A 19,623-nucleotide genomic window follows, 5' to 3' on the forward strand; every position below is an offset into this window, starting at 1 on the left:
CTGCCTTGGATTGGACATATTTGTATTATCCATGGTGAAAATGTCCCACACACCAGATGGACGAGGTGGATCTAATTCATGTTAGTGCTTATATCCTAATCACATACATAGGGATTTATTAGATCGAGGTCATCTTCAATGACCCAATGAGGGATGCCCGTTATACTTACAGATTGAAGTGTCAACCCTATGATTATTCAAAGGTTAAAAAGATTGTCCATATTCCAAAGGAAGAGAGAAATAATTCAAAGGCTAAAATATTCCAATATAAAGGGTTTTTTTTTAAAAAAAATTTTAATTTTTTTTTTTTTTTACACTTGTTAATTGTAATCAACTTGTTGATCAATCATCCTAGTCTCTTAGATTGTGCCTATGGGAGTTCGTGCTCTTATTGCAGGTCCCCCACCTGGAGAAGGGAGGGTTGCATTGGTGGATAGATTGAGAAGGATGTTGCTGATAGAATTCAAGCAGAGTGAAAGAAATGGAGATGTTTCTCAAGTTTTATGTGATTGTGGTGTACCATTAAAACTAAAAGTGAAATTTAAATAGGATACCTAAAAGATTAGCAATGCTTCATGCGATATAAGATATTCATAAGATGAATGTAACTAAAAGGAAGATGTTGAGATGGATGAATGGCAAAACAAATGTAGAATTAGAAATAAATGCAGAACTTAGGAATGGTGATCGGTCACATGGCAACGGAGAATAACAACTGTGCCAGTTGGGAGTGAGTTGGGGCAAGGGAAAGGCCCAAAGGGAGGGACGTGTGGAGGTAGTAAGAAAGACTAGATGACCTATAGTCAACTAAAATTTTAGCCCTTGATAAAGTGGAATGGCAGAACAGGATTCATGCAGCTGACGCCAATTAATTTCATTTAAGGTTTAGATGATGGAAGTTATATATATATCTTTTAGCATATCCACAATTGAACATAAGGCCCACCATATAAACAGCTCAGGTCATTCACATATAAAGTTCCCAGCTGTCCTACTGCATTATGTGGGGATGTACTTTAGCCAACCTGTAAGTTATAGGGGTCTGATGCATCAAAGCATTAATTGTCTCACTGCATCCATTTTATAAATGAGGCCCATAATTTCATTCATCTAAGACCATTGATACAATGGGTCCCATAGTGGGGAGCATGCACTAAAAACATTGCAGATTGAATGATCCTATCAAACCAATCTATGCCAGTCATATAGCAATTTTCGTCTCTTTTTCCTAACCATTTGTTTTGGCTCTACTGATCCAAGGGTCAAATGACTGATCTGGGGGATTATTAATTTTATTTTATTTTATATATATTTATTTTATTATTTATTATTTTTTTAATTTTTTGAAAAGCATTATGCATTCATCACCCAAAGCAAAGGGCTCAATTAAAAATAATCTTGATAACCAACAATCATCATCTCTAACCATGATTGCGATGAACAAAAATGATACAAACACACTAATAAGCGTCAGCCAAACAGCAGAACTGAGAGTCTTAACAGCATCTTAGTAATAGCTTTGCAGACACATGCACCTCTACGTGCATCAGATGGGCTCCATATGTCAATGACAAAAAATTCAGAATATACAGTGGGGCCCACAGGAAGCATGAGATGGAAAAACACGTCCAGTTGGCATGTCGAGTGGCAAGCAGATGCTTGTGTGTGCATAAACCTGCTTAGCAAAACATGTTCTTCTTCTATGTTTCAGGGGCCACAGTGTCTGGAATGGTGTGATTCTGATAGTGATTGGGTAGGTAGAAGATAACTTCCAACTATACCTCTTCTGGAAGTGGGAGTGCAGGAAGAAAGGAATGATTTTCTCTCTTTATCTGAATGGGCATCTCAAATTACTCAAATTCCTTGTAAAGGTGAAAGCTTCTTCTTATCAGAGCATCATTTAAGCTTTCTTCATGCAATCCAATATATAGCTTAAAGGTTGGAGATTCCAAATCATCAAAAGTCTCTCCAAATGCTCCCACCGCAAGTCATCATATTCTCCTAATGCTTTTTGCTCATCCTAACTAATTATATACAAAGACCACAAACAGTTAATATAATCAAGTTAAGCACCCATTGATACCTTCTCCTTCCTCTCTCCCACAAGAAAAGTACCTGCCAATGTACCACCCTCCGAAAATTTAAAAAAATAAATAATAATAATAATAATAATAAAATTACTATCATATACCTCAAGAATGCTCCCTCCCTCACTTCCATTGCCATCAGATCAACAGGTTCATATAATTACAATCACCCCTCTACAAGAGCTGTAGAGCCGTTGCCATCGGATCAACAGGTTCATATAATCGCTATCACCCCACTGCAAGAGCTGCAGATCTGTTCCAACTCCGCTCTTGAGGTATATTTTCATTTCTGACAATGGTTCATTTATTTCAACCATGATCCCACCCACTTCCCTCCCTCCCTGGCACTCTCTTTCTTTTTTCTTATAGGTAAGCTGGGCTTGAACCTTCAACTGCAACTTTCATTTTCCATCTTCAGTATGCTACATGAATTACAACCATGTGAACCAATGATCTCCACCATATCATGAACTGCAGTAACATGGGAAGTGGTCTCAAAAACTGTAGTAACACTCCATACAGGACTTACTAACCAAAGTGAATTTCAATAGAGCTCAAAGATCAGCACGAGATTTCACTGTTTCACCTAGGATTTTCAGCTTTCACCTTTCCATATTTGATCCTCCTCTGGCTGCCTTATTGAGGCCCTGGTGTTATATATGAAAATCGATTTGCATCTACGTACAAGCATGTAAGTTTCAAGACTAGAAACTCATACTAAACATGAAAAGGGCCAAATTGACTTGAATCTCAAACAGTCAATTTGAGTTTTTCAAGTCCGAAAAACACATATATTGCTACTATGATGGGCAGATTAGGATCGATCCTGCATTCCTGATGTTGCATAGCTCCAACTTCCGAGTTTTCAAGCAGTCCAGTAGAAATTTCCAACTACAAAATGGAGAATTTGACTTGTTCAAGTACTCTGGTGGGACTTTTTGGAGTTCTTGAAGGAATTTCCTTGCATTCTATAGAAAACCAGTTGCTCTAACAGAGGCAAGGCAGTCTGAGTTAACGAATTTAAATGCACTCAAGTTTCATAAACTCTCTAACCACGAGACTGATGGATCCATAGAAGTGTGTTCCAGTATGTTTAGTCTATTCAGAAAATGAAGAAGCCCAAATTGCATTCTGGATGGGCAGTGATGTCTCCATAAACATGTTTTCATCTCCTTTTGATAGGCCAGAAATGCAAGGAGTTACTCGAGCCATTCCTGCACTCAAGCATGCAATTCTACAGCACCCCCATATGAAGAAAACCATTTTCAGATCCAAAGCGTTTTCACGTTCCGAATGTATTTTATCTGCTCCTAAAGAACATAAAGGACTTGAGAATACAACTGTTGCAGAAGTTCTAAAAACAAAAGGAGAGTGTGCGGATCGGTCATTGCTCTGGTGTCGCATTGATGATACTGTTTATGATGCCGTGAAACATGTAGGTATTCTTTTGAGCTTGGAATATACATACTCAAACACATAAATTTGATTTGTATACAACAACTTAGGTTTCGCCTCTCACACATTAAAAGGTTCAAACTGCAGATGACACAAAACAATGTTGGATCTTTGGTGGTTTTAAAGCCAGGGGAGCAAAAACTGATTGCAGGAATCCTTACTGAAAGAGGTAATTGCAATCAATGTTTTCCACTAGGCCCAGGTGTTAACTAAAATTTCTCATTTAGAGTCGAAATCGCACTATTCCATTTGAATCACATGGAAACAAATCATGACTCTCAAGAATCCTGCTTCATAAACATCATACATGAATTGTAAGATTCACACAAAAATGGAATTGTGCATAATTTACAATTCTTAATGCTTTGCTGGTTAGTTTTATCTTATAGTTATAAAGGGTAATGATTGGAATTGTGAGTAATGTACCAAGTGGTCGTTTGGATTAGGGACATTTGGATTACCAGGAATCTCAATCTCCAAAATTGAAGTGCGATTTTTATATTTGGGGGCTGCTGGACATTGGAATACACCAATTTCAAATGCCTGCTGGGCATATCAATACCTCAAAATGGGGGTGGGGGGTGTCACAATGTCCTAAAAAATTCAAGGACTTTTGGATTTTCACTAGAAATTACCCTCTCGAGGGATGGGCAATCAAAGGTGGAAAACACGTGATGCTTACTCCCATTTGACCAAAGTGATTTTTTGAGAGAGAGATAGGCAATCAAAGGTGGGACCCACATGATGGAGGGTCTAAATAAAAGATGGCACCCTCTGTAGTATGGTCAATATGTCATTCATTTCTAGAAATTGATTGGACAGCTAGAATCACCCGTAGAAAGTTATTCTGAGAGGGCTGGGCAATCAAAGCTAGGACCAAAAAATTATGGATAGTCCAGATTGATGATCGGACCATTTGTAGCATGATCAACATGGACTACCCATTTCCCTGTGCACTTATTAGACGGTTACTATCATCCAACCAAAGTGACTTTTTTGATAGGGATGGCCAATTAAGAGTGGGGTCCACATGATGGATGGTCTAGACCCACGATCAGATAATTTGTAGTATGATTAATATGACTTTTCATTTCCAAGAATTGATTGGAAGATTAGGATCATCCAACCAAATTGAGCTTTTGAGAGGGATGGGGAACCTGGGGCAAGGCCCACATGATGGATGGTCCATATCAATGGGCGCACTGTTTGTAGTATGATTGATATTGACTGTCCATTTCCCCAGCCATCGAGGATCATTAGACGGAAGTGATTTGTTAAGGGGGGTGGGCAACCAAGTGTGGTACCCACATGATGGAGATGGTCTAGATAATGAGTAGACTGTTTTATAGAATGATCAATCCCACCCCTAATTTTGAACTTGTAATTGAACCAAACATCGGTATTCAAATTCTAGGAATTACGATCACCTGCTCCAAAAATGTTATCCAAACACAAGGGTGATAATTCCAAGAAATTACAATACTTGGGATTGAAATATCTAGGTCATTTGAATGCCCCCATCCAAACGGCCCTAAGGTTCACATTTCCCATGTTTGTTTAATCTAGATACTCTTTATGGTTCATTACTACATGAAAACACCATGGGATGTTGTAAGTTGACCAAACTATGACGTGAAAGGTTGGATCTAGCTCATTTGCCACATCTTATTTCACAATACTTTAAGAACACATTATCATTATTATCATTATCATTATTATTATTATTATTATTATTATTATTAACTAAGTAACAAAATTTAAGAACTTAAGATTTGTGACCTGATTTTATAATTCAATCAAGTTGTCCCTCTTACAATCTTACACTCTGATACTATTTTCAGAAAATTTGTTATATCTTCAAAAATGAATCCTCAATTTCTGTACAAATACTTACATGGACAACATCAAGCAATCCAAATTTTGCTTTCTGCTGCAAATTTCTTTAACCAGTTGTGGGTCACAGAGTACAGAAAACACAGAGGAAACTGAAAATCCAAGTGTGTGTTTGAAATGGTTGTACTGAATGCCAATGCAGACTACCTAAGGAAGATAGTAGTGCAGGGAAGATCCTCCAAAACTACTAGAGTTGGAGAAATTATGACTGATGAGGTTGATTCTTCTCGCAATCACTTCCATAAGAGTCAATTTTTCCCTTTCTCATTCTGCTATAATGCTTTCAAGTTGTCTTTCACAGAACAAGCTCATCACAGTGACCTCCGATACAAACATTATGCGAGCGATGCAATTGATGACAGGTAAATTAAATGGCATGTTGACAGCTGAGTTTTGGATTTGACAATTTTGGTTGCTGTTAAGTGCTCGAAATGCACATGAGGGTATCAATGACAGTATTTGGTATTTGCAGACAAACACATTCGGCATGTGCCAGTAATAGATGCAAAAGTGGTGGGATTGATCTCGATTGTGGATGTCGTTAGAGCAGTGGTAGAGCAGCAGGGTATGGAGGTGAAGCATTTGAGTGAGTTCATCAGAGGGGATTATTACTAGTTAATGCAAAATTACTTCTTTGAGTATTGTATGAGGTGCTTTAAAGCTTAAATGTGTTTCACATCTTTGCTTGAAGATAGTGAAGAGACAAGTACAAAATCAACTATCTATCCAAGAGCCCCATAAATGCACATTGGAAAATTTGTGTTGGACACTCAGCAATTACGAATGTTGTACCAAGGAGGCTGAATTGCACTTGGACACTGCACTCATTTACGATAACCTTGTCCAAAAAAATTGAAAATTATGCTGTCCAAGGAGGGGAGACTTTGAATGCAGCTACCCAAGAAAAGGTTATCCAAAAAAAGGAAGAAGTGAAAAAAAGAAGAAGAAGAAGAAAAAGTTCTCTGCTCCACATCCTCAATTGCAACCAATAGCTAACACTACGTGGACTGGATTTCAAGAGAGTGCATGTTCACAATTTAGAACCGACGTTCACATTTTAGAACCGACTTATTACGGGGTTCAAGTTTCGCACACATCTGCTGTATTGGTATATGTCCCACAGCTCATCTCTTCAATATATACTCTTCTTCTTCTTCTTCTTCTTTGGAGAAGCTCTTCAATATATGCTCATGCAGCCCTCTTCCAGGAAAAGGTTGTCAAAGAGGTGTCATCCAAATGCAAAACAGAATCATCCATGGACAACCCTGCTCATGTGTCCAAACGCATACATGGATGTAAATGTCTAGGAATTAAATCCTGGACGTGGACATCCTTGTCTTTAGTGATTTATCCACTCATCCAAATGGCACCTAAAGTACACTGAAGGAAACGTATAAAACTAACTAATTTACTACATTAATAAAAACTCAGTATCTCAGTTTTGTAAGTGACATCTATGATGCAAAAGGCATACTGGATAATTGCAAATAATACAAAACCGGTGGAGCTAAAGGTGGATTTAATGAAGTCATAGTGGTAGAAGGGATGTCTAACAAAGAAGAATCCATGCATGTGTACGTAGGAACTAGAACGTGTCAGCAGGCACGTATGTATTGCATGCTCTAGAAATACACTGCTTGCAGATTCCCCTTTATGGGAAGCACAAAATAGTCGCAGTAAGGTGTAGCATGGGATGAGAACATGTTGGCATGTGATAAGTAAAGCACATAAATCTAAGATAAGTAAGGAACCCTTTTTTCCAAAAAATCCCTCGTGGAGACATTCGAATTAGGAGACATTGCCCTAGTGACTTTTACAAAAAGCACAAAGTGATACTCCCCAAATCCCATACTAGCCAAAACTGTATTACCCAAGGAATTGCTGTCAGACCTCTACTCAAGAAAACCCACCAGAAGGGGGTTCCCAATCCACCACCCTATTTTCCACCTGAAACTAAACAGTGTCAGATTGATATCATATCTAATAAGGAGATAGAATGATCAAACCAAATTAATAAAACAAGCATATATTACTATGAACGCATAATGTGAATATCGGAATATTTGGAAAAGGATCTTTGTATGTAAAATCCATGAGGATATATGACTTTGCCAGGGATCAGTTCCAGATAAGTATATATAAACCCACCCAACTCCTGGAAAAAGAAAAAAAAGAGAGGGATGTGCTGCATGAAGACCAAACTTCCTGAAAGAGTTTAGGCTGCATTTGGATGCACAGTCGAATTGAATTGCAAACATACATGTTAATCAATAACAAATGTAAAAATGAGAGAAAACATAAATAGAGATGAAGTTTCTGAGTATTCATAATGATGAAGCAGCCCTCAAATTGCAATAACTTCCATTTCAACTCCAACTTTGAAGTAACGTAATTGAAGTTTGGAGCCTACATCCCTCAATACGAATGCTAACAAAGTAAGGGAATTACACATGTATGGCTTTTTTATTTTATTTTATTTTATTTTTAAAGTATTATAATTATAATAGCCCAGTTTATTAGACCACTTAATGCAATTCAATTCAACGGGGCATCGAAATAATTCCAATTGGTAAAAGGCAACGTATATGATTACCTTCAAGTTGTGGAAACTATCCCCGGTTCGAATCGAAATCTTGGTTGGGGTATAGCTCTCATCGAGTATGAAATCAACATAGAGTGAAAGCAACTTAAAAAAAAGAAAGAAAAAAGGTTCCAACTCACCAAAGATATAATAGAAAACAAAAGAGAGCGAAGAGAAAAAGAAATGTACCTGAAGCTTGACTTTTTTCCGGAACTGGATGTAGATAAGGTGGGGCTGGGCAGCATCTGACCCGAAACAAGGCAAAGAAACGGTGAGATTGCAAGTATACAATCATCGCGGAAGAAATGGACGCCATAGCCGGGCTTGCAAGAGCCGACGCTCCAAACAACCTTCTTTCCCATCTCCCTACGCCATCTGATTTTTCCCTCTCTCTCTCTCTCTCTCAACATAAGAGCAATGGAAGGTTTTGGTACAAATCACATGAACCCTCGTCGGTAATGTGGGCCGCTGGAAAAGCTCTATAGGCCCATGATAATGTGTGTTTTGGGCGGGTATTGGGTAATATCCCGCCGAACCTAGCTAGAGACAGACGATCCTGTCCGGGACTCTGTAGGGGCCACCATGATGTATTTATTTTATCCACGCCATCCATCAATATTGAAAAATCAATTTACGTGATCAGTCCAAAACTGTAGCAGATATAATGCTCAAGTGGACCATACTACAAAAACAGTGGGGATTGAATGTCTACCATTGAAAACCTCTTGGGGGACTCAGAAGTTTTGGATCAAGTTGATATTTATGTTTTCCCTTCGTCCAGGTCTACTTGACCTTATGAACAGGTTGAATGGCAAATAAACATCACGGTGGTCCCTAGGAATGTTTCAACGCTGTGGGAGTCATTGTCACTACTTCTTCCTATGGTGTTGCCCACTTGAGCCTTCCATCTTCCTTGATTTTCGGGTTATGTACTAAAATGATCTTTAAAAATGGATGAACGGCTTGGATAAAACACACATATCACAATAGTCCCCATAGAGCCCCAAACAGACCCTCCATCTATTTATTTACAGCTCAAATTAAGGCATTTGCCAAAGAATGAGGTGGATGGGAATCTCAGGTAGACTACACCAAATGAAATAGCGGTAATTGAATGCCCACTATTAAAATTCTCTTGCAATCCAACAAGTTGATTAAGTCACATGGACACAGATAAAGGGGAAATTAAAATTTATTTTATTTTATTTTATTTTTAAAACACAAATATCACTTGATCCAAAAAGTATCCAAAATTCTTGCAGTACCCAAACAGTTTTTAATGGTGGGTCGTCAAGTACTATCGTTATCAGACGTGAATTACATTGGGGGTGGGGGTAAAGTATCTTGCGTGAGTTCAGCTTCACCCTCCGGCCGTAGTAAACTCCTTCACCTGATCTGACATCCTCCAGTTCTCCGCTTGCCATTTAAGGCAGCCCAAGCCATAGTGCATGTGCGGCCCTACCATAATGTAACTGTCCTGTCGGCCCTACCATAATATATATGTTTTATCCATGCCGTTCATTGTTTATTTATTTATTTTTTCAAATAATTTTAGGGCATGAGCCCAAAAATGAGACATACAAATCTGATATAGATCACGCCACAAGAAATAAGCTATTGAACGCCTACCATTAAAAACTTCATGGGGTCACAAAAGTTTTGGATGAAGCTGATATTTGTGTTTTCCCTTCATCAAGGTCCGTGTGACCCAATTAACAGGTTGAATGGCAAATAAACATTACCATAGGTCTTAGGATGTTTCTATGATCACTATTTTTTCCTGTGGTGTGGTCCATTAACAGTTGGATTTGTCTTATTTCATGAGTTTATGTCATAAAATGATTTCTGAAAAAAATAATAGATGGACAAGGTGGATAAAACACATGTATATGATGGGCTCACGGAGTACTGTACAGTAGTCACCTTACTACTCGCAACGTCAGTGGGCAATTCAGGTCCATTGTTTCTTGTGGTGTGGTCCACTTTTGATTTGGATCTACCGTTGGTTTTTTTTTTTTTTTTTTTTTAAATTTTTTTGGGTGTTTTAGCTTGTGCTCCAAAATAAGTTAGCAAAATGAATAAAACATATACATCAAAGTTGTCACGCCCAAAATACAGGTGTAGACTGTGCACCATCAAACTTGAGTTTCGGTTCGTAATTCGTACACTGTGTACACAACACTGTCAACTCTATATGTTAATAAGAGGCAATAAAATATGTTCATTCTAAATCTCATAAAAATCCAATTATTGACATCCACATACGTTGGTTTATGAGAATGTTTCAACAAATAGAAACCACTCCAACCCTAATCAATAAATTTCAACAAACAAAACTCAAGTGGAAACTTACTCAAGCCTATTAAATAAACAATTGTAACCATTCTAGCACTTACATTTTAAAATCCAATGCCATCATGCAACTTAATTTGACCAAAATAATCATATTGAAAGAAACTTAAAAATGACAATAATCAAGGATGGTCCACTCCAGCTCGTTCCTCTTCTGTAAGTTACGACCATGTCTCACGTGGGTCGTATTAAGGTTCCAAAGTATACAAAGATGAATCAAGCAAAATACTCTAATCGCACAATCAAGTCTAATCACAAACATTTTGAATTTAATGTGAAAAATCCTTCGCGGGAAAAAAAAATCATGGCACAAAGCAACAATAATGTACTATAAAAGTAAAAAATTATAAGAGAGAGAGATTACCTGATTCAAACAAGTCTCAAAATACCGCAAGCTATTCTTTTGAAACCTTAGAATGAATTAGAAAGCTCTCTCATACCTCAAGTCCTGATTACATCTATATATATAACATATACATGAATCACAATCAAAATCGGAAACAAATTCCACACTTATTTAATTCTGCGCATGCACTCGATAACACCTTCGATGACACTTCGATAGACTGTCGATGGCATCGTATATCCTCGATGTCATCAAGGTGAACAGAAAACGTTCCAGTGACTAAATATGGAAATTTCAGATTTTTTTCAATGGCATCTTCGATGAGACTTTAATGGCATCGATGACTTGTTGATGGCATCAAACCCCTTCGATGGCATCGAGCAGGATACCACAAAAATATCCAGAAACCAACATGAGATTTCTGAATTTTCTCGATGGCATCGAACTACTGCCGATGAAATTGAATGGTCTACCAATGACATCAACAAACCTGTTGTTGAAAGATTTGAGACATCAACAACATTTGGAATACATTCAAATGTGATAACACCACTTGGAATCTGATTTTCTGGACGAGAGAAGAATAGAAGCCAGCCCGAGAGTCCCCTCTCCAAGCAAATTTGGATTTGTTAAGGCGCTGTTTGGACTTATAGTAAGTCTCTTACCGGTGCTATTGAGGGAGGAAATTCACCTGCAAGCAAAATGCCAGGAAACTCATAGGGCTGGGGTGAGAAGTTACTTAATTGAAAATCATTTTCAAGTAAAAGTCACAACTTGAAAACTTGCAGGCATCCAAACACAACCCACAAGTTAAAAAGATGAATTCCATCGAACTTGCAAAGTAATGGAGTAAAGGTCGAGTAGAAAAAGGAAAGACGGGACAAAGGCATGAGAGAGGCAAAACCATCTTTCCCCATCCATAAAAGAGAAGAGAGGGTATCTTTACATCAACACCTCCCCATCCATAATCAAGGGAAAGGAAAGGCTGTCAATAACCCAAAAGAGGTAAGGAAGGTGGAGAGAAGGTGCCATAAAGCAGGGATGAGCCTTCGAAATTACACGGCAAAAACATCTCTACAAACGAATATCAGTTCCAATCCTACAAAGATAGCCACAACAGTCCTAACCGTCTGTATTATAGTCTCTATGGGTCACTTTCTACACGGGGGAGAGAAAGGCAGTAGGCAGGCCACGCTGTGTCTGTTGCTGATCAGGTCACCACCTAGATAGCAACCATTGGGCCCTGCCAATTTGCAACCAACTTTCCTCTCACAAAATTTAAATTTTCCTCCAACAATACATCACACTCTCCTTTATGGCTCGCTACCGGTTAGGTATCTGTGGTCCTCTCTTGTCTCTCCTCCTGTCCTGTTAATGGGTATGCTCGGCAGCAACCCCCACTGAAAAAACTCATTAGTCTCACTGCCACCTACCCGTAGATTACAGGTCTGCGGGTCTAGGCTTGTCTTGGCCCAGTATGCTATTCAACTGATCAATGTCATTTGGAAGATCTATCTTTAACAGATTGATGTCATTTCCACTTACAGGGTTGTCAATTATGAATATTTGTGTGAACACACTCCAATCTGCCCACTGGCCTTGGCCTGATTCTTGTGCAGGACTAAGTCCAGGCGCAGGTGCAGCCCCAGGCTAATTGGTTATTACTGGTGAAACCCAAGCCCAACCTTCTGTAGAGACCTATACGTTGGAGTGTTAAAGTCAAGTCCCTTGATATACATTGATACCCCATGGGAGCGTTGGAGTGTTAAAGTCAAGTCCCTTGATATACATTGATACACCATGCTCTGATGGCTTGAGCAGCTTTTAGAGAAACTGGTTGTTTGACATGGTTTCAGAGCGGAAGATCAAGTGTTTGAATCGTGACGGCAGCAAATATGCCCGAGTTAATATATTCTCCCACAAACTAACAGACAGGAAGATGAAGGAGAAGGACAAAGGGAATGCCCAGGAGACCATCACTAAAACAACTTAATATCTGTTACAGAAACCAACTCATGATCCTGAATCTCTCAATTCTCACATTCCTCCCTTGCTTATATACAAAAGAAACAACTAATTTGATCTCTTATGATTTGGCTAAAACAGCTAGAATCCAAACCACTGAAGATTTATCTAACAAAAACCCGAATTTTATTTCAATCAGAACTCGGATGGCAAACCTCTACAATGCATTTGTGGAATCCAGAAATGTCTTCCATTTAGATTATCTATTAACCAAATACTCCAAACTAATTTGGATACTTTCTGAAAGCAACTGTCTAAACTTGGTGAAGTTTCTCAACAAAGGGAGTATTTGCACCATAATGGAAGAAGGTTGAGATCATTCTGGTTCTTCTAATACAGCGTGGACTTAGTGTTATACAATGCACAAACAAGTAAGATTCATGGTTAATATGTATTTCTTGTTATTATTACTAGAATACAAGTATGGATACACATATACATGTACTTAGAAAAGAATCAGCCTCTCTCCTGCAACTGGGAATCGCTCCAACAAGAACTGAATATATATCTAGGATCACATCTCTGTCTTGAGATTGTTAGCTTCAAGGTTGCCTGCAAAGATAAATGAGGCTGAATCTTAGATTTCCTATCAATGTATTACCATTGTCATCACTACTACAATAAAAAAATGTTAAATGGAAAAATCGTATAAACTTTTGAGGCTGATTAAGGGGCAAGAGATTCAGTTCCTCTGGTAAGTACATTGGTGAAATTTTGAAGCTTGGGTCCTTGGCCCCAATGCTTGCCTAAGCCAGGACACCATCTATTCTTCTTCTTCTTGCTTTTTTTTTTTTTCCTTGAAAGATCTAGGACGCCATCTATTCAAATGCCGATTTCCTCATGAATGGACCAAAATTTTCCTTGTGAATACCTATCCTACCTTTCTCTCTCTTTTATTCTTTATGAGAAGCATGTAGCATCATGAAGACATTTTAAAAGAATAGTTATTGCATATGGGGGTTTCAATTCACTCGAAAAAGAAAATGGTGATGATCCGACCACTTGCTAGATGATACTGGGAAAGGTTGAAAAGCGTCTTAAGAATGATTATACTACGAATTTTATAACAGCTAGGATGCTTTCTTTCTTTCCAACACCCCCTCTGCCACCCCCTCACCCCTGTCTTCCACCTCTTCACATGCTTTTATGTTCATCTCTAATGAATTTATCTTTAAACAGAAGCATAGGATCATATCATGAAATTTACCATTAAATTGTTGAGATGGAAAGGCAGATTGTCTTCCTTGATGGAACTCTGCATTGTAAAGAGTTTGCAGATCAATGTCCCAAGTTGAAGAAGATCCATGGGCCTGTAATGTAATGTAATGTAATGTCAGTGGAGGAGAAACAAATGCAAAATGAACAGTTTACTTCAGTCATATAATTCGCTATCTAATACATGATTTTAATGAAAAAAGGAAAATCCTTCAAGGGTAGATGAAATACATGAAAGTAAGAGTCCATGAATGTATCGGGCAAAGATACAGGAGCGCTAGTAGTTCTGCGGAGTGACATATCAGGAGGATTTATCGACATATCCAATCCACAACATGCAACAGCTTGCTGCACTGGGTTAAACTGAAGGTATGATGGATTTGCCAGTTCTGTTGACATTCCAACTGCTGGCAAGCTTCCACTGCAACCCGGGAACATCTGTACAAAAAGTATTAGGAGTTATTTAAATTCACCTCCACTAATAATAGCTTCGAAAAGAGGAAGAGGAAGAAGAAGCAGGCAGTGAAGAATTACAGTTTGATCACTGAGGTGAATATGTCATGTGATTTTCAAAAGGGCCCAGTAATGTAAATTCCTAGTCTATGTTTTTTGGTAAGACATCAAAGAAGCTTTGCTTTCTTCTTCTTCTTTTTCTTCTTCGTTTTTTCTTTCGTTCTTTCTTTCTTTTTTCTTACTTTCCCTTTCTTTTCTTTCGTTTCCTTTTATCCTACCATCTCTTAGAAAGAAACTTTTCAAAATGGGTTGTGCTTTCAATACCTCTTTTGTGAAGAAGTTGTCAATGTTGAAGTCAAGCCTTGGATTCACAGCGGCAAGTTTCATGGACAAGAACTGGTTGTAAAAGTTCCAAAGCAGATATTCTTAGAAAACGCACTAGAAGAAGAATAAGATGATGACCAAAAAGAAAAAAGAAAAAGGAAGAAGGAAAGATTAGTAATTGATTTAATACCTCTACTTGTCTCTGAAGAGATTGAACATAGTTGATAATTTCATCGAGCATTCCAGCCTTTCCTGTGATCTTGTTGCATCCAGGGACTAAATCCTGGAGATATTTCATCCTTTCGCTGATTTTCTCCCTTCTCACCTGCATCAAGAGCCAAAATCACTCAAAATCCGTATACATATCACTGAAAGATGTATAATTGGAATGAGGGAACTTAAGTAATCCAACTTACTCTCTCTGCCAAGCTATGACTGTCGGTGGCCTGGCCTCGGCGTGCCCGAACATGGATGTAGTCAGGCTTCTGAACCTCAGAGACCTTAGAATTCTCTTTCGACGTCTCAGCAGAAGTTTCTCCATTGTTGTTATTGTTGTTGTTGTTGTTGTTGTCGTTCTGTTCTGTGGCCTTGGACACCCCCTCATTTTCATCTACTTTGTTTCTCTTGTCTCTTGTATCTTCACTAAAATTAGCCTGCGGAGCCACAATACATGAATTCTTCTTGTGATATTCCTCTACATTAAACAATTCAATCTACATTTTTTAAAGAAATAATTCCAGTGCATTGAATTTTAATTTCCTTTGGCTGAAATTTTAGAAAAATAAAAAAATTTATGACAAAGAAGATCACGTAGAAAAAAATAAAAATCAAAAGGCAGAGAGAAACAGAGTAATTCAAATTGAAAAACATACCTTTGGGCTGTGCCCCTTATTATCGGCTTTCCGCTTCTTGAAGCTCTCTTTCCCAACAGGAGAGGCCATCTTCTCCCGCGTAAAGGAATTTCCCGGTTTCTCATCAGTCGCTACAACATCTGCCTGAACATTCCCGGCGACCACAGGCGGGCAGCTGGACGTCCTGGAGAGGGAAAAGTCGAGTCCGCGGGAAGCAGAGAATCCAGCGGTGGCGAATTGGGCGGGAGGGACAGGGAGCGGGCACTTGGCGAAATCAGGCCAACCATTTTCAAGAGAGGCGACGGTCTTAGAGGAGAGTGGAGAGAAGTCTTGGAATGAAGTTTGAGAAGGGAAAGACTCGAGGGGTTGTTGGGTGTTAGGGAGATTCAAGGAGTTGAGATGTGAGTCGGCTAGGAAGTAGCTCTGCTGCTGGGATTGATGTTGCTGCCATTTTAGATGATTTCTCTGCTTTTCTAAGACTGTGAAGTCTGTGCTGTTTCCAGCTTCATTCTCTTGCTTTTGAAGACAGTGTAGCATTTCTGGTAGTTCTTTGTTAACTTCTCACCCACAGCACAGAGAGAGAGAGAGAGAGAGAGAGAGAGATGGTTTTTGTTTAGGAAAGGTGAGAGAATTTCATGCCAGAGGTGTGTACCTCGTTTGATGAGGAAGAGGAGAAGAAGCAGGGGCACGCCAGATGGCTGCCAGTGGTTGCTATCGTACGCTTTGGGCGAATCAAATCACCTAACCACTCTCTCTCTCTCTACTCGGAGAAACGAAAAACGAAAAAGGAAGTCGCGATTCGATCGCCGTTTCTCAGCCTTTATTACTTACCTTATCCTTTTGGAAGAAACAAATGCAAAGCCGAGTGGGAGAGATGATAGGGAGCTTTATAAGCAGAGATGAGTCGCCGGGACTCTGACACACTCTCCCGTTTTCTGACATTACCTGCCTGGATAATAAATTTTATAAATACGGAAATCAGAAAAACTTTTATACTCTGCCTGACTCTCATGGATGATACGCACGCACTTAGAAATTACTTAGAAGCTGCACACATTTCGCTAGTTAAACCGTCCAGTATATATTAGACAATGTAAATGTTATATTAAATTAAAATTTAATCTTATTTACTTATATAATATTGGATTAGCGGACCTTTGTTAGACGGTTAAAAATGAAAGTATACAACGTCCTATTTTTTTTTTTTTTTATATATTTTTTTATAAACATGCGTCCACGAATCAGAGGCTAAGATTGTTCAACAAATCTTAACTTTGAATTGAATGAAATGCACAGACTAGTCGGTTTATTTGAGTTATTATATACCACGTGTATAATGTGTAAGTGCATGCGTATCAACTGTGATGAGCAACCTGAGTATATATAATTCCTTAAAAAAAGAAAAAAAAAGAAGAAGAAGAGGATAGATGAGAGAGAGAGAAAGAAAGAAGAGAGTGGGAGGGAGGCCCGGCCTGGTGCACAGAGCCCTCCAAGGTATCCATAACGGCTGTGGCCCCCACTGACATGACCGCCACGCGGGCCTGTCTCCATAGAGACGGCCCATTCTAAGTGGAGTCCCGCGCATGATATGATGAACGTGCCTCGCCACACACATTGGAACGTGGAGACAATGTGAAAGATCTCATACCTTGAACGCTCAAAATCAAGACGGTCCAATCAGCAGATCGGCCAAACATCCAATGACAATGGTTCATTTGATGGATTTCGTGTCACGACGTGGTCACCTTGATCCCTCTCTAGATAATGGCTTGGATATGTCACACCTTTTAAAATACGGCACGTGCGGTGGAGATGTACGCTCTCCATTTCAGTCGCGGGAGTCGTGTAGGAATCAAAAAACTGTAAAGGAAAGTCGGCTGGCTCAGCCCGTGAAGGGAGGCGGGGGACTCGGCTCGGCTGACATCTTCCCTCACGTGGGTTCTTACACGTGGCGAGCAATGCTTGTTCGGGAAGGTATACGTGGCAGGAGAGGCTCGTTTGGGGGACTCCACATGGGCAGTTGGGGAACCGTCTAGGTTTTGGTTCTGACATGTCAGCATGCATGATGACGTGGGGGAACCCGGTTCTTTAATCTGGTAGACGCTTGGGCACGATGGTTGGCCAGAGGGGGAGAGGACTTGCAATCCTTCTATTCGTACACTTCACATTGCACACGTGCCATTCTGCAAGTTTGCGATAAATCTGAACAGTGCATAAAGTGCATGCATGGCTAATCCAGTGTGAAAATCATCAGCTGCGCGAGAACCATATTGAGGAATGGACGGCTCAGGACTTACCATTAAGTGGACCATCATTCATTGTTCACAGCTCGGATTCCTTCCATTCTTACAGGCTCACACGTGTTCACATGTAAAGAGCGCGCATGGAGAACGAGGGCGACAAACCTCGAGATGGATGGATGCGGATTATGTACTACCCCGCCTGTTCTGATCTCGGAAAAGGCTGGCTCTCTGAGGGTCCCACCTTGATGTAAGAGTTTATCAACACCCTCCATCCATTTTGAGATATCATTTTATGCTATAAGATAATAAATTAGGTAAATCTAAATATCAAGTGGAACACAAAATGGATATTAAACTCATACCATTAAAAAATTCTTGGGAACTGCGGAAGTTTTGGATCAAGTTGATATTTGTGTTTGGACTACATCCAGATCTATGTGGCCTTATGAACAGGTCGGATGGCAAATAAAAGTCACGGTAGGCCCTAGGAAAGTTTCAACGGTGGAGTCATTATCACCCATGATTCCTATGGTGTGGTCCACTTGAGCCTTATACCTGCCTCATATCTGTTATTCTAACCTAAAATGATATTAAAAAAAAATGGATAGACGGTGCTGATAAACACATAAATAAAGTTGGCCCCCCCTGAACAGCAACAGCGAAGGAGAGTATTGGAAACTGTGAACGGAGACTGATTGCTTCGCCGGAGCCGATTAGCTGACGCCATCAGGTTTTGTGGGCCTCACTATGATGTATTTGTTCTATCCACACCGTCCATCCATTTGGAGAGACTATTTTAGTTTATGAACCAAAGAATAAGGCAGATCCAAGGCTTAAGCGGACCCACCAAAGAAAACCGTGGGGATTAAACGCCTACCGTTAGAAACTTATTAGAGGTGACATACATTTTAGATCAATCTAATATAAATATATTTTTTACCTTCATTCGTGTCTTTTTTTAACTTCTAGAAAGGTTGGATCTCAAATAAACATCATGGTGGGCCTTAGGAAGGTTTCAACAGTGGACGTCACTGTCCCCAGTATTTTCTATGGTGCGGTTCACTTGAACTTTGGATCTACCTCATTATTTGGTTCATGCTTTAAAATGATCTCTCCAAATGGATGAACGGTGTGGATATAACACATACATCATTGTGGGGCCCATAGAGATTGTGACGTCACTTCATAGCCTGTTTGGCCACTGAACCAGTAAGTTAGTTAATCCGCGTGCGCCTTCGTCTTGCCTGTGTCGCGACTCATTAATTCCAGCATGTGTCACCTCATTTTAACTCACGTGATGAGATGGTCGTATGATTTTAACCGTCTATCCTCTCTTTACGATCGTAAGTAATTCACGACTCCATAATTACGCTGCGTCCAAGATCCCGACCGTCGATTTATTAACACATTGAGAAGTGCAAGGAAAAAAAAAAGATCTGTATCCATCTACCCATATCGATAATAAAAATCAAGTGTAAGTTTCCTATGCTGGCTCTAATAGGCGGTTCTGATCATCAGATCGTCTCCTCACGTGGGCCCCGCCATATTAGGGCGACACATGCGGGAGATTCCGAGTCACGACAGAGGCAGTACCACTCCGGACGCGGATTTCCTGCGAAAGCCTGAAGTTCCTGCGCTGGGAACCCAGTTGGGCCTCACTGTGATGATTTTGAGAAATCCTCTCCGTCCATCCGTTTTTTGAGTTTATTTTAGGACATGAGGCCAAAAATGAACCGTACCCAATTCTCAAGTGGGTCGAAAATGTGAGAATTAAATTTCGACAGTTGAAATATTCGTG

The 19,623-nt window shown here is 39.5% G+C and overlaps 2 protein-coding genes and 1 long non-coding RNA gene across 5 annotated transcripts; 1 reads left to right on the forward strand and 2 right to left on the reverse strand.

Moving 5' to 3' along the window:
- The first annotated feature begins 1,392 nt into the window (after window positions 1–1,392).
- On the forward strand, window positions 1,393–6,666 carry LOC131237969 (CBS domain-containing protein CBSX3, mitochondrial-like). Of its 3 annotated transcripts, none has more exons than XM_058236094.1 (6): window positions 1,393–1,871; window positions 3,270–3,522; window positions 3,630–3,711; window positions 5,578–5,651; window positions 5,737–5,797; window positions 5,908–6,666. In XM_058236094.1, exons 2-6 carry the CDS (start codon window positions 3,277–3,279, stop codon window positions 6,048–6,050), a joined length of 606 nt encoding a protein of 201 aa, XP_058092077.1. In that variant the 5' UTR covers window positions 1,393–1,871; window positions 3,270–3,276; the 3' UTR covers window positions 6,051–6,666. The 3 variants fall into 3 exon arrangements, with proteins under 3 accessions (XP_058092077.1, XP_058092076.1, XP_058092075.1); XM_058236093.1 differs by lacking the exon at window positions 1,393–1,871 and adding an exon at window positions 1,878–2,362; XM_058236092.1 differs by lacking the exon at window positions 1,393–1,871 and having other exon boundaries at window positions 3,223–3,522.
- A 503-nt stretch (window positions 6,667–7,169) lies between these two features.
- LOC131237970 (uncharacterized) lies at window positions 7,170–8,439 on the reverse strand. The gene is made up of 2 exons (XR_009167466.1): window positions 8,206–8,439; window positions 7,170–7,382 (listed from the first exon to the last, which is right to left on the reverse strand). It is a non-coding gene; the product is annotated as an uncharacterized LOC131237970 (long non-coding RNA).
- A 4,600-nt stretch (window positions 8,440–13,039) lies between these two features.
- LOC131237971 (transcription factor bHLH63-like) lies at window positions 13,040–16,524 on the reverse strand. Its single transcript, XM_058236096.1, has 7 exons — window positions 15,604–16,524; window positions 15,148–15,384; window positions 14,922–15,056; window positions 14,732–14,803; window positions 14,186–14,392; window positions 13,947–14,049; window positions 13,040–13,291 (listed from the first exon to the last, which is right to left on the reverse strand). The coding sequence occupies exons 1-7, from the start codon at window positions 16,117–16,119 to the stop codon at window positions 13,254–13,256; spliced, it is 1,308 nt and encodes a 435-aa protein (XP_058092079.1). The 5' UTR covers window positions 16,120–16,524; the 3' UTR covers window positions 13,040–13,253.
- Between the last annotated feature and the right edge of the window lie 3,099 nt (window positions 16,525–19,623).

This window comes from Magnolia sinica, chromosome 2 (assembly GCF_029962835.1).
Source record: "Magnolia sinica isolate HGM2019 chromosome 2, MsV1, whole genome shotgun sequence".
In the NCBI taxonomy this organism is placed as follows: domain Eukaryota; kingdom Viridiplantae; phylum Streptophyta; class Magnoliopsida; order Magnoliales; family Magnoliaceae; genus Magnolia; species Magnolia sinica.

Excerpts from the sequence above, each read along its gene's own strand:
- LOC131237971 (XM_058236096.1), bottom strand. The coding sequence starts at position 16,119 with ATGCTACACTGTCTTCAAAAGCAAGAGAATGAAGCTGGAAACAGCACA. Across the intron at positions 14,393-14,731 it reads ACAACTTCTTCACAAAAGAG|ATGTTCCCGGGTTGCAGTGG; the intron begins GTATTGAAAGCA and ends CTTTTTGTACAG. Across the intron at positions 13,292-13,946 it reads TCCATCTCAACAATTTAATG|GCAACCTTGAAGCTAACAAT; the intron begins GTAAATTTCATG and ends TTATCTTTGCAG.
- LOC131237969 (XM_058236092.1), top strand. The coding sequence starts at position 3,223 with ATGGGCAGTGATGTCTCCATAAACATGTTTTCATCTCCTTTTGATAGG. Across the intron at positions 3,523-3,629 it reads TTTATGATGCCGTGAAACAT|ATGACACAAAACAATGTTGG; the intron begins GTAGGTATTCTT and ends TTCAAACTGCAG. Across the intron at positions 3,712-5,577 it reads AGGAATCCTTACTGAAAGAG|ACTACCTAAGGAAGATAGTA; the intron begins GTAATTGCAATC and ends ATGCCAATGCAG.